The sequence below is a fragment of the Xyrauchen texanus genome, chromosome 3 (genome assembly GCF_025860055.1).
Source record: "Xyrauchen texanus isolate HMW12.3.18 chromosome 3, RBS_HiC_50CHRs, whole genome shotgun sequence".
Classification (NCBI taxonomy): Eukaryota; Metazoa; Chordata; class Actinopteri; order Cypriniformes; family Catostomidae; genus Xyrauchen; species Xyrauchen texanus.
This window is the reverse complement of record NC_068278.1, coordinates 11,171,721-11,187,306: the sequence shown is the minus strand read 5'-3', so window position 1 is coordinate 11,187,306 and position 15,586 is coordinate 11,171,721. Positions and strand designations below refer to the sequence as shown.

Sequence of the window (15,586 nt, the reverse complement as noted above, 5' to 3'; positions counted from 1 at the left end):
TTTTTCTCCTTGAAATGTTGTCTTTCAGAATAGTTCCATGGGTCCATGATTCTTCTTAATCAAATGTATGGAATAAATTAAAAATTTTTCAAACAAAAGTTTTTCCTGTGTATCTAATGATTTGAAATACTAGAAAGGGGAAAAGCAAACAGAAGTGCACTCCAACTGACACCCCTGTCCACTGAATGAGGAAGAAACTTACCTGCAAATTACATCACACTCGAGGAAGGCGTGTTCACACAGACTTTTTATTTCAGACGTTGTGAGTTTGGGAATTTGAATTGAGTGAGTTTGGGAATTTATTAAGTGGACAATTCTGGAGGAAATTTGGACTGTTTAAGATGGGGGATTGTTGCTTGTCAGGTGATGACAGAGAAAGCTTCAGGATTCACCAAGAAATTGAGAGACAGCTCAAGATGGACAAGCATGATGCAACCCGACAGATGAAACTATTACTTTTAGGTACGTTTTTCCCCTTTTTTCTATTCATGTGACTGTAACTGTTACTGACCACATGCAAATATATGCAAAAAGACATGGAAGGACATTGATCCTTAGTGAAATAGTAGAAAATAAACATGTCAGTATAGGTGATAAAAGAAAGTATGTAAACAGGAAAACTATGTGAATTCCTACTATACTCTGTACAGATAGGATCAGCTATAGCCTATGTGCACTTGTTGCATTTACAATATAAGCAGTTATGCATGGTGGTTCAATTACTTTATTTTTTCCATTATGGGTATCCAGTGTTTTGTGCTATATTTTAGATTAAGTCCATTTCTTATCAGTTATCTAATAATGGGTTTAGAGAAGAACACGTTAATGAATGATTGTTGTAACCGCGATAACAATCTGCACTCTTTCTGCAAAACTCCTTTTTGACAGACCAGTTTCACATGTAATGGATGAGTCTGCAATTATTCACATTGATCATTTCAGTGCCATAATGCTTTATTTTCTGTCATCAAAAATGTGATTACTCTGTTATCAAACTCAAGATAGGCTAGTAAATGAGTGAAAATGTTCAGGGTGGGTTACCTTTTAAATGTATTCCACTACAGATTACAGAATACATGCTGTTAAATGTAATTTGTAATGTATTCCGTTAGATTACTCAAGGTCAGTAACATATTCAAAATACTTTGGTTACTTTGTCAGCACTGGTAGATTTTTTCACTTGTTTTGACTATAAAAACTCAGTACAGCCAGTACAATAAGACAAAATACACATGTTTAAAATACATTCTCTAAAAAACATCTAGGTTACTGTTGTAACCTCTGTTCCCTGATGGAGGGAACGAGCCATTGTGTCGAGTGAAGCGACACTTGGGGACTTTCTTGAAGGCCTCGGTAACCTCTGAACTTGAGAAAAGGCCAATGAGAATTTGGCAGACAGAATTTGCATGTCCCTTCCCCGGACATACGGGTATAAAGGGAGGGAATCATACCTCTGTTCATTCAGGTTTTGCACTGAGGAGCCGAGAATAATGTTCGGCCATTGTAGTGGCTCTGTTCAGCGTCGTGGCTAGGGGGACACAACGTCTCGTTTCCTCCATCAGGGAACGGAGGTTACAAAAGTAACCTAGACGTTCCCCGTCTGTCGCTCACTTCGGCGTTTTGTTGAGTGAAGCGATACTAGGGGTCCCTATTCAGTCACGCCATGCGCTGAACCGTGTATATGCGCTGCTGATGTAGGTGCGGGCAGGAAGTTGCGTGCTAAAGCAAAAGGCTGCGTCAGACTGCACGTACTCTTACCCAACTCCCCATAAAATAAACTTTTTAGGTTCCCTGAGATTGTAAAATCTCGTAAAGGTATTGGGTGTTGCCCAGCCCGCTACTCTGCAGATGTCTGCTAGGGAGGTGCCGTTGGCCAGTGCCCACGAGGATGCCACACTTCTCGTTGAGTGTGCTCGAACCTGCATGGGGGCGGGCACGGCCTGTATATGATAGGCCAAAGCGATGGCATCAACAACCCAGTGGAAAAGCCTCTGTTTGGAGACAGCGTTCCCTTTCTGCTGTCCTCCAAAGCAGACAAAGAGCTGCTCCGAACATCTAAAGCTCTGCGTGTGGTCCACATACAGTAGGTACGCAAAGCACGCACCGGACACAGCAACGAAGCAATGAAGAGGCAAGGTTCCTCCCGGGGCAGCGCTTGCAGGTTCACTACCTGGTCACTGAAGGGTGTTGTAGGAACCTTGGGCACGCAGCCCAGTTGTGGTCTTAGGATGACATGGGTGTCTGCCAGACCAAACTCCAGGCAAGAGTCTGTGACAGAGAATGCTTCTTGATGGAAGCGAGCACGATCAGGAGGACCATCTTTAAGGAGAGGGCTTTGAGCTCGACTGATTCTAGCGGCTCGAAGGGGGGGTCTCTGAAGGCCTGAAAGGACCACGGAGTGATCCCATGAGGGGAACAGGCATGGCCGGGGAGGGTTCAGCCTCCAGGCACCTCTAAGGAAACTGATAGTCAGATCGTAAAGTTGCCTGGTAGAGGGAGCTCTGGCTTGGTTGATCATGTCTATGACAGCAGGTGGTAGGCCACTTAGATCTTCCACATCCCGTCCAGGGGCCAGACGTGGAGGTTCCAGAGGTCTGGGTGTGGATGCCAGAGGGTGCACTGAGAAAGAAGGTCCTTCCTCCAGGGAGGGGCTGTCACGAGCAGTGTGAGATCCTAGAACCAAGTCCGTGTGGGCCAGTAGGGTCCACCAGAGTGATTTGTTTCTCGTCCTCCCTGACCTTGCACAGCAACCTTGCAAGTAGGCTCACTGGGGGATATGCGTACTTGCGCAGCCCCCGGGGCCAGCTTTTGTGCCAGCGCATCTGTCCCGAGGCGAGCCTCCGCTAGGGAGTACCAGAGCGGGCAGTGGGAGGTCTCTTGGGAAGCGAACAGGTTTATCTGTGCTTTGCCAAACTGCTCCCAAATCTGGGTGGAGCCTCCACTCTCCATTTAGTGTAGCTTGTCGCGTCATCGCGTCCACTGCCGTGTTGAGGTTGCCCAGTATGTGAGTGGTGCACAACGACCTGAATTACTGCTGGAGATGGCGGGCGAGTTGTGACATATAACGAGAGTGCACACCGCCTTGGCGATTTATGTACACTATCGTAGCGGTGCTGTCTGAGCGAATCAAGACGTGCTTGCCCCGTATTAGCGGGAGAAACCTCCGCAGGGCAAGGATTACAGCCAGAAACTCTAGGCAGTCAGATACTGTGTCCCTGTATTCGCCTTGAGCTGCAGTTTTAAGCAGTTCAGATAGTGGGAGATGAGGATGTCAGAATTAAAAATGTTTGTTGAACTATCCCTATAATAAGGGACATATCACTTTAATGATCATGATGACTCATAGCTGAGAACTTTTCATGTTTCTCCACAGGCACAGGGGAGAGTGGGAAGAGCACCTTTATCAAGCAGATGAGAATCATACATGGCAGAGGCTACACAGAGGAGGACAGGAGAGCTTATGCCAAACTGATATACCAGAACATCTTTGTTGCCATTCAAGCCATGCTCCAAGCCATGGAGAACCTCAACATCCCCTTTGTTGATCCAAAAAATGCAGTAAGCATCAGGAATTCTGAAACAATATAATTTTTTTTTTTTATCACTCTAAGATAAATAATTACTTGGGCTGTCAATCAATTAAATCAATGTATGCCGATTAATTAATCGAATTAATCGCATACATAAATATTTGCTGAGAAAGCCCCTCAGATAGCAATAATTCAATATATAATGATTAAATAGTTATAAATAGTTATATTGAAATAATTATAAATTTTGTATATATATATATATATATATATATATATATATATATATATATATATATATATAAATATAAATAATAACACAGATATTTAAAATGCATTACATTATTGTGGCAGAGGAGTTAAGCATTAAAAAAGACAATACAAAAAGTGGCTTTAGAATGTAATATATTATTTGATTCATTACTTGGCATATTATGTATTTATTTAATTAATAAGTGGTTGATAGCCCAATTAATTATGCATTATCTCTCCACTCAAAAAGATGAGACTGAAATCGTATCCATATGTTGTAGACTTATGCTGCAAAGCTTAAAAAAGTGACATCAGAGACAGTACAATCACTGGACTCTGAACATGCTGAAGCCATATGTTGTATTTGGAAAGATCTGGGACTGAAGAAATGCTATGAACGCCGGAGAGAGTTCCAGATATCAGACTCGGCCAAATAGTGAGTGCCCTGAATATTTATTTTTTATTTTTCACATTTCATCGAAGAACTTTGTCATTTGTCATGCTTTTTGTAATAGCATATTAAATTCAGCAAAGGAAACAATTTAGCATCCAATTGACTCTTTTGGGTAGATAAAGAGAAATATAATTATGTCATATGGCAGAATGTTGGGATATTCCTGCTTGCTATCTTCTATCTCCGAACAAAAAGGCTTCAATACTTAGAAGATGACGTATTAGGAAACAAAATTCCAATGTACCTGGTAAATTAATCTGGCTGCTGTGGCTCAGGTGGTGGAGCGGGTTGTCCACTAATCGCAGGGCTGGTGGTTCGATTGCCGGCCCACAAGATTCCACATGCCGAAGTGTCCTTGGGCAAGACACTGAACCCCAAGTTGCTTCCAATGGCAGTCTAGTGCCTTGCATGGCAGCTCTGCAGTCATTGGTGTGTGAATGTGTGTGTCAGAAATGCAATCAAGTTTTTTTGACGACCTGATCCTCGTCTGAGGCAACCCTATTCCCAATGGCAGTTTTGTATCCTTGAAGGGTACTGCAGAAAGGGGACGCCGCTTGAAGGGTTGTTCCAAACTAAAGTAAGAAAATGAATCCTTTCTAGAAGGGCCCTTCCTCAAGACTGTTAGCGAAGGGCTTGCTGCCCCACTTCTGTGCACGCTACTGAATTGCAAAAACTGCATTTTCATTCTCGAAAAGCTCTCGCTTCCAAACATTTTCCAAATGTTGCTTGTCCACACCGAAACATCTGAAAATGCTTAAATCCTCTTACTGCTCTTGCTAAATAAAAAAAACACAAAAACAAAAACATGAGAAGCATGGCCCTGTGTCTTTTCCATGTATGGTCTGAAACACAATTGTCCTTGTGTTTCGCCACCTGACAGCAATACCGGGTAAACTTCCTGTCACCTTTGAAGGAATGCTATGTTACTGTTGTAAAAGTAACATTTATCTTTAACAACGCTATCAAATTGAATAGCAGGCAAAACAGCACCGCTATAACATGGGCCGCCATCTTGATTGTTTTGGGTTGAATGGATCACATGACTCCATCACTTGAAACCAAATACTTCATAATTTTCAAATATCTCTGTTTTCACTGTCCACACTGTGGACAAGGCTACATTTTCAAATGTATCCACTTGGGAGAGCGTTTTAAAAAACTCAGTCTCAGTGTGGACGGCAGGCCAAAACTTAGTGGATTTAAAGCATGTTCAAACTAAAACGTATTAGAATGGATGTGGCCTAATATAAAGTAATAAACACATTTGTCTTTGCAAATGTTTTCTAAACAAGTTTTATTGTCACGTAATGTTGAACTTTCACTCATTGATGCTTTTTATTTGCTTAAAATGTTATATTTATCATCTCCCTGGGTACCGACATGTTTGTGTGACATCACTCACTTACAGTTCAGCGAAATTGGAGTTGAGGATTACCGCACAAGTTTACTAAAATAAATACATAAAATACATAAATATACATAAAATATATTGTTTCTTTGTTTATAATCAACAACATTAAATAAATAGTTTGATATTTTTCCATCATTTCTATTTTGATTATGTCTTTTGCAGTGCTTCATGGGATTGTAGTTCTTGCCCTCATTGAAGACATTAAGGACAAAGTCTTGTACAAACTTGTAGTTTTTAACGTTGGTATTCACCTCAGAGCTGGTTGGTTTACTTCATGGCTTAAAAGTCTTTTATGAAGAATTTAATGAAATCTGTATAGAACAAATGTATTTCCAGAACCAAGATGGTTCAAAAAGTGGGCAGGCAAGGTAGTAAGTTGAGAATTTGAATGGAATGCAGCATTACGTGCTATGTGCAGTGGCCAACCACATTTCCTTTTTCATTTATATGTCATTTATTGTCGGGTTTGTCTGAAATAGAATAAAACTACAATAAGATTTAGATGGGCATCCTATTCAAAAAGTGTTGGTTCCAAACCAGTATAGAAATTAATGAAAAGCTACTGGAAATTTGTGTAGACTCTAGATTTTCTACAAGTAATAAATACAGATAGAAAAGAGTAGAATTTTTGGTCACACTTTATATTAGGTTCCAAACATTAAATACATACAAGACTATGTGTTTACTGTGTAACTACATGATGTTCTGCAAAATACCCACATTTGCTGCTACTGAGGTTGAGGTATGGGTAGGTTTAGGAGTAAGGGTAAGGTTAGGTTTTGGGTTAAGAGTTGGGTTACGGTTAGGGGTAAAGTTAACAGTGTAACTACAAATGTAATTAAATGCAACAACATGTATGTACATAATAAGTACACTGTATCAAATGGTTAAGTACATAGTAGTTAAGGCCACCTAATATAAAGTGGGACCAAATTTTCTTGTCATTGCATATCTACTCAGTACCCTGTGCAATCAGCTTTGTTTCCTGGTGTACTCCCTCATAGCCCAGCCAATCAGATTGACACTAGTGGTTTTAGACAGCTCATGCTAAATAGTTTGCTACACATGTCAGAGTCAGTTTTTGGATGTGCGTGATCTGTAGATGTATAATCTGAGAATGAGACTTCTGGCTCAACCAGTGGAATGAGATTGGGGCGGGACTACATGTTTGTCCAAACCAAAAGCAGATTGGGGCGGAGCAGAATTTATTGGAAACTTTTTTTTTTTCCAACTCAAAAACATTTCTAAATTCTGTGGTTCTAAAAGTCCAAGAATTAATGGTCTGTTTTGTTTCTTTTTGCCAGTTACTTTGATGACATTGACAGAATCTCTGCAGCGTTTTACTTGCCGAGTCTGCAGGATATTCTCCGAGTCAGAATTCCAACCACAGGCATAATTGAGTATATCTTTGACCTTAAGAAAGTCATATTCAGGTAACTTTAAATTGGTAGTTTGAAGAAGGACGTATAACTTTGAGTCATTAAAGCAATGCAAAACCACTGCTTGTTGCTGCAGAATGGTTGATGTCGGAGGCCAAAAGTCCGAGAGACGAAAGTGGATCCATTGTTTTGAAAATGTTACTTCCATCATCTACCTGGTGGCTCTGAGCGAATACGATCAGGTCTTATATGAGTGTAAGAATGAGGTTAGTCCACAATCTTGATTTATGGGCTGTAAAGATTCAGCATTGTTGCAGTGGATTCATGTGATTATAAAATGCTAGATTAATTGTTATTTATTTTATTTGCATCATTTTTTATCACCACAGAACCGCATGAAAGAGAGTAAAGCTTTATTTAAGACCATCATCTCATACCCCTGGTTCCAGGATTCCTCTATCATCCTCTTCCTCAATAAGACAGATCTTCTGAAGGAGAAGATCTCAAAGTCAGACCTTGCAGATTATTTTCCAGAATATACAGGTTAGAGAAATGAGAAGCTCCAACAATTATGGATAAACTTCAGTGCTGTGTTGGAGAAGTTACTTGTCAAGCTCCAGGCTACACTTTAGGGAAAAGTGTTAGCTTGCTACAAACTAGTGGGGAAGGGGCATATATTGCAATCACATCAGTATTTATCTGCAATTAAAAACAATAAGAATCTCAATTAGGTGACAGCAAAAAGCTGTGGTAACACTACACTTTACACTCCATTCACTTCCATTCAATCACATTTGAACACGTAAAACCAGAAACAGAAGCTCATGCGAAGAAATTAAACATTTCGCCGCATTTCAAAGGTGGTGTTTTATTTTTATTGAAACCAAAAATGGTTGAGCATGGCATAATTTCCTGTCTGCATGTTCAAGTGCTTTGTTGTCAGAAAGATTAGGAAGCATGGATGCCGCCAGGTTCATTCTTACAGATTTCTTTGGGGAGTCTTATTTTTACACTGCATGTTTGTCAGTTAGCTTGCTGAGGATAATGGAATTTTGGTCAAATACATGCTTTTTCCTCAAATGGTTGCTGATATACGTAAATGTGTATAACCGAAATGGCATGTGATAACAAGGATGCTGTATATAGAAAAATTTATAAAACAACCGACACTGTAGTTTCCTCCTTCATGTTGAAGGTTTATGTGTTCTCCTAACTTGGAAACGGGTTTCAAAATTATCTCAGAGTTTCGCCACTTGTAATTATAACTTGAGAGGGCTTTCGTGGACAACTTCCAAGTATGATATTTACAATAATTCCAACAGCATGAAGGCAGTGCCGGTCCTCCCTATAGGCAAACTAAGCAAGTTGCTCAGGGCCCCCAAAAGACATTATATGTGACATTATATATGTTACGAACATACTTTCGAGGGCCCCCACACAATATTTTGCTTGGGGCCACCAAAAGGCTTTTACCAGCACAGCATAGAGGCAGCATAAGTTGGTGGCATCACACTCCCAAACAATAAATGCACTTCAGAAAATGATTTTCAGAATTCCACTGAAATTGAAATCTGCTTTTTCCGCAGGCCCTAAAAATGATGCAGATGCTGCAATGAAGTTTATCCTGAGTATGTACGAGCAACAGAACTCTGATACACAGAAACAGATCTATGCACATTTCACCTGTGCCACCGACACAGAGAATATTCGCTTTGTTTTCAAAGCCGTGCAGCACACCATTCTGCAGAACAACCTTTTAATGTTTAATTTGGGCTAGGTTGATTAATCTTGTCGTCTGTGTTATGTCATTGGTTGTCTTGTTATCTTGTTAAATCTGTTTTTGCATTTACAGTCCTAATGTTTTCCTCGTCCTTAGTCATTTTTTCTGTAATGTACAGCAATAGTGGCAGATGAGACTTTTAGATGTAATAAGAAGCCAATTGCAGTTTTATTTAAATCCAAAAAATGTGAAAGAAGCTAAGCAAACTATACAAGAACCATGCCTAGAAAACCATTAAAACTAGACTTGACTAAACTGTGACTATGATAAAACCAATGAACAAGAAGCATGAAAACAATGTTACCAGATCAATACACAACAATGAAAAGAGAACATATAGAAACAAGATAACATGACAACCAATGAAAGAACCCAACTGAATACAAAATGAATCAACCAATTAACCAATCAAAAGACAAGACCAATTAACCAATCAAAAGAAGACAAGGAAGGGAAACATGAAGCAAGCAAGAACACAGGAACTTAACTTTAAAATAAAAGACATGACAAGATCATAACATGAAACAAGAACATACATATATGCAACACAATGATAGGAAATGTTGTTTTGTTGCACCACAATAATGCATAAAGGAGTAAGCATAAGTAAAGATTTAACCTGATTTTCATCAACATTATACAAACTTAACTGTACAGTCAGCGTTCACAATTGCAACTAGGGTTGCCACTTTTGAAGTTATAAAATACGGGACATACACTTCTCTGCGTCCTCACATCACCTCAGGCTCAGACTGAGAATTTAGGTAAGCTGACTGAGTCAAGGGATGCACCGAACGATAATCTGAACAGAATCATACGTGAAATGATTCTGGTGTCTTGCCGAAGAGTTTGTGTTTACAGTTGATGAGACACGTATTGAGATAAAACATAACATCATAACCTCCCACATATACACTCAACAGGTTCTTCATTAGCACAGGGATCCACAGGCACATGACAGATTTACAAATGCAGACATACATCAACAAATGCTCACACGCTCAACTGACAAATCCACAAACCAGAAGAATGTACAAACATACTTCTCTCACGAGTCACAATACAGTACGCAAATAAACTGCAATATGTGTAATTTAGTGCACAAATAAATGATGTTTGTACACACGCAAGTGCTTCATCATATGCTGGGGGCATGATTTAGCATGGCTGATACCAGTTACCCAGGATTCATTTATTATGTGGGAAAAGGAGAAATATCCAGAATGTGTTTAGAAGTTTTCATTTTTGGTGCATCACTGCTGAGACTATTTTAGAAGTTCTTACTCATTTTCCTATTACATCTTACAAAGCATTATATCCATATTTATGTTGGCCTAAATGTGTATTGAAAATGGAAATTCAGATGTATGTCAATATAGAGATATGTAATTAAGCTTTTAGCTGTCATTATTGCAGATTGTCAAGCCACTAAGCCACTTTATTTTGGACAGAATTGCACAGGTAAATCTCTCCAAGCACAAATTCTGTTGAATGAGAAGTGTTTTATGCACATATAATTCATGAATGTTGCTCAGTGACATTTCACCCCCTCCACCTCATTAGGGTCCCCCCAGTGAATCTCAGCCATTTCCACAACTGACTATAAGGCTGCATCAATTTACAACAAAAACAAGTCCTCATGTAGCCATATTTAAGCAATATCACACTCGCAATCATGCTATATGGCCCTACATCAGCACTGCTGTGATTCGGCCACAGGCAGAGTGCCGTAGGTAATCATGGCAGTGCTGATGTAGGGCCATATAGCATGATTACGAGTGTGATATTGCTTATATACAACAGTTCAATAAACAAGTACATTTTAAAAGATTTGAAAAAACCGAGTACTATCATAAAAGCGTATTTGTGCATGGAACTACATTATTACGCGATGAATCAGAATCTGCCGTTGCTGGTTCAAAGCAAATGATGCGTCTAAGCCTCCGTTAGTAATTCAAAAAGTTAACTTCAGAAATAGTATCATGGCTTGTGCTGTTTCTACCAAGTTATTGGATAAACAAGGATAGATGGCTGGATGTGTGTGTGTGAGAAGAGAGAGAGAGAGAGAGAGAGAGAGAGAGAGAGAGAGAGATGGAGTGTGTGCAATCACCTGTTGCCACACCCAATCAGAGATTTCTCAGTGAGCTTTCTCAGTGGAAAATAGACGTCCAAGAGGGGGTATTCCTCTATATTTCGCGGTAGCCGGTGTGCAAGAGTCATTCACTATAGAAACAGCGATGTCTTCCGCCATTTTAAACAGTATTTATCCGATGTGGAAACTCTGATAAAAGGTAAGCACTTGAGTTATGTAATAAATCAGTCTGTTGTGTCTCTCAGCATGAGCCTTAATCCTGAAGTTGTCTTTATAAGCTATTTCCTAGCTTTGGTAATGTATTAGTAATATGAGCGATCAGGGAGCGCAGTTCTATGTAAACAATAACTAACAGATTCACTTTACATCACCAACTGGATCATATTACACACAAAAATTATCTTTTGCCACCACCTGCTAGCTAACATATGTAATTTAAAAAATAAAGCCAGTAACTCCTAACAGATACACTTTAGTTTAGAACAGCATGAACGCGGAGTGATACACACACAGTGAAGCATCCGAGTGCTGATGGTGTCATACCATCAGTGCTCATGGAACGTCTCTCGTCCAATCAGATTCGAGGACTGGAACTAACGGTGGTTTATTATATTTCATTATCGCACAAGACTTCAATTATTAATACATGGTGTGACAAAAAATTGACAAATTTTAGATCCATGAAAAACACATTTTGTCACTTTCTTTGCTATTCAACTATTCTGCCAAAGCATATTTTCATGAATACTGTCATGTTGCATGTGATCACAATATATTTGGTTGGCCATATCTGACTTAGTTTATTGTACATGCAAGAGAAAAGCTGCTGCTAATCATAAAATGAAGTGGACATTTTTCAAGTGGAAAATCATAATAATATAAGCTGATGTATTACATACAAATGGAGTTGCTCAAGTAGCACACTAGCACCATCTTTGATTTTTGATGGGAATTAAAGCGAGGCTGTGATGAATACAGTCTCTTCAATGACAAGCACTGTTTAAAGCTATCAAAAAGCTCACATCTAATTTTCCACTGCTCATGTCTGGAGTTTTTTTTCTTCTGAAATTTCTTGGAGAGATATTTTTTAAATGTTTCATCAGCAGAATGATCCAAAAACACTTTTAACAATTGTACAAACCATTGAAGAGACAGTAAGTCTGTCCCTCACCACCTCGTTGTAATTTCCATCAATAATCAAAAATGGCGCTGTCGTGAATAAGGTCTAACATTGCATCTCAAATTACTATAATTCTATTGCTGTAGGTAGTTTAGGCATTAGATGATTGTGGCACAAAGAATGCGGGAATGTTTGCCTTTTGCGTTGAGATTGTGAAAGGGCAGTAACAAATAAGTATGTGAAATATGAGAAACTTTCTAGATAGAAGAACTTCTGAACATTCAGGCAGAAGCATTTATGGGTAGGATGCCATTCTGAACTCAGCCAATCTCAAGATAATCTTTGCTGATACTGGTTTAATTTTTCTTCCTTTTTAATCAACAATTTCATCAGCGATTACTCTCAAAACAGTTTCTGTCACCATTTACTCTTATTCCAAATTTCCTGAAGGTCTAGTTTTGTTCTTATCTCAACAAGTTTTCTGTTTCAGGTCAAACAATTCAAGCACTTCTTTGCATACATGCAACATTATATAACTGATCCAAGAGAAAAGATATAAAATGGCCAGTGTCAGCTTTTGAATAGAAATATCTGAAGATTGCTAGTGTTTCTCCTGCTCTTTGCCGTTTGTTAAGTTGAATGATTATGGTCAGTTTGTATAGCTATTTATTAAAGAGCAGTGTTTACTACAAATGTACAAAAATATATAATGGTGTCAGCATGTGAAATCTTTTGTGCTATTTTACATGCATTTTAGGATTACAAAAATATAAATATCTTAATCAACTGAAGCGAATGTGGTGACACTTTTCATTAAGGTTATGTAAGTTATCATAAATGTGGTAACACTTTACAATAAGGTTCTATAAGTTAACATAAATGCGGTAACACTTTACAATAAGGTTCTATAAGTTATCATAAATGCGGTAACACTTTACAATAAGGTTCTATAAGTTAACATAAATGCGGTAACACTTTACAATAACGTTCTATAAGTTAACATAAATGTGGTAACACTTTACAATAAGGTTCTATAAGTTAACATAAATGTGGTAACACTTTACAATAAGGTTCTATAAGTTATCATAAATGTGGTAACACTTTACAATAAGGTTCTATAAGTTATCATAAATGTGGTAACACTTTACAATAAGGTTCTATAAGTTAACATAAATGTGGTAACACTTTACAATAAGGTTAAGTTAACATAAATGCGGTAACACTTTACAACAAGGTTCTATAATTTATCATATATGTGGTGACACTATACAATAAGGTTCTATAAGTTAACATAAATGTGGTAACACTTTACAATAAGGTTCTATAAGTTAACATAAATGCGGTAACACTTTACAATAACGTTCTATAAGTTAACATAAATGTGGTAACACTTTACAATAAGGTTCTATAAGTTAACATAAATGCGGTAACACTTTACAATAACGTTCTATAAGTTATCATAAATGTGGTAACACTTTACAATAACGTTCTATAAGTTAACATAAATGTGGTAACACTTTACAATAAGGTTCTATAAGTTAACATAAATGCGGTAACACTTTACAATAAGGTTCTATAAGTTAACATAAATGTGGTAACACTTTACAATAAGGTTCTATAAGTTAACATAAATGTGGTAACACTTTACAATAAGGTTCTATAAGTTAACATAAATGCGGTAACACTTTACAATAACGTTCTATAAGTTAACATAAATGTGGTAACACTTTACAATAAGGTTCTATAAGTTATCATATATGTGGTGACACTTTACAATAAGGTTCTATAAGTTAACATAAATGCGGTAACACTTTACAATAAGGTTAAGTTAACATAAATGCGGTAACACTTTACAATAAGGTTCTATAAGTTATCATATATGTGGTGACACTTTACAATAAGGTTCTATAAGTTAACATAAATGCGGTAACACTTTACAATAAGGTTAAGTTAACATAAATGCGGTAACACTTTACAATAAGGTTCTATAAGTTAACATAAATGCGGTAACACTTTACAATAAGGTTCTATAAGTTAACCTAAATATGGTGACACTTTAAAATAAGGTTACATTTGTTAACATAAGTTAACAACATTAGATAACATGAACTATAAATGAACAATACTTATTAAGCATTTATTAATCTTAGTTAATGCTAATTTCAACCATTAGTAATATATTTTTAAAATCAAAATTAGTTAATGCACTATCAACTAATTTGAAATAACAATGAACAATTTTTAATAACTAACCTTCACAAAGATTAAAAATTATGTAAAAATATATTGTTCATTGTTAGTTTATGATAACTAATGCATTAACTAATATTAATTAATGAAACTTTATTGTAAATGTAACCGTAAATGTATTAAAACTAACAATGAACAGCATTGTTTACTGCATTTATAAATATTGGTTAATGTTAATTTATGAAAATGCAATTGTTTATATATAGTTAATTATGCATTAACGTAATAACTTTTACATATACAATTGTTAAATGTAAACATTTATTAGTATATGCTGACATTGACAGCATATGTGTAAAGTAATATTCCTTGTTAGTTTGTGTTAACTAATGCAGTCAAGTAATGTTAACAAATACATCCTTATTGTAAAGTGTTACCAAGAATGTAAATACTATTATGTTCCAAATACCATTATGTACTGAGCAATCAGGTTGAGCATGTTGAGTATGTTTTGGCTGAGTATTTACTGTTGGTTGAGTATGGTGATGGAAGACTGCTTCAATCCTGTTTCACTTTTTTCTATAATGATAGTATGTGTTGTTTAAACCTGTCAAACTCAAATAAATAAATATAATGAAAAAGAAAAGAAAAGATAATCAACAATTTTATTACCACAAAGTGTATGCAAAGTATGTGCCAGAATTAAAATGAACTTGTATTATTAAATTGTGAGACAATGCATTATGCGAAAATTAAATAATGCAATTGATAATTTGACATTTCATTTTCACAGCAATCTCGATGCAAGACGGTCATTCAAAAATTATAAGGCAAACATAAAAAAGAAATGGACAAATCTTTTTTTTTTCACAAAGCTTTCCTTAATGTGAAATTAAAAGGCAAAGTGCATTTTGTTATGTTAATGAGTGGAAGGTGCTGAGGAGATTATAGTTAGCCTACAGTAATACAGTTGTTCTCACACTAGGGGATACAGAACAATTGCAAGGACACATTGAAAATAAACATCAGTGTGAGTAATGCTACAATGGAATGTAATCTAATCACAGGCCTGTATGGAACCTCTGGAGGTGGGGGTGTGTCTAAGATAGCAGGTTCTGCAGAGAGACTTGGTCACTGAATACAGTAAGTACATTTAGCCAAGTTTGAGCTGCATGCATATTTTGCTGTTTCTACCTCAATTTCTTTTAGCTTATTTTGTCAGAAGTATAAGCAGCATTACAACTAAAACCGACAAGGAAATATTTGGGTTCAGTCAGCTTGCTAACAATTTTACATACTTTTAATTACTAAGTGCATTGGAACAACAGTTCAATTCACATATCTAAAACAGTAAGATGTATGACATTCTGTAGGTCCA

At 37.1% G+C, this 15,586-nt stretch overlaps 1 protein-coding gene across 1 annotated transcript; it reads left to right on the top strand.

Annotated features, from left to right (window-relative positions):
- The first annotated feature begins 276 nt into the window (after positions 1–276).
- gna14 (guanine nucleotide binding protein (G protein), alpha 14) lies at positions 277–10,434 on the top strand. The gene is made up of 7 exons (XM_052103904.1): positions 277–462; positions 3,374–3,558; positions 4,064–4,218; positions 6,952–7,080; positions 7,163–7,292; positions 7,416–7,569; positions 8,613–10,434. The coding sequence occupies exons 1-7, from the start codon at positions 342–344 to the stop codon at positions 8,801–8,803; spliced, it is 1,065 nt and encodes a 354-aa protein (XP_051959864.1). The 5' UTR covers positions 277–341; the 3' UTR covers positions 8,804–10,434.
- Positions 10,435–15,586: the final 5,152 nt, after the last annotated feature.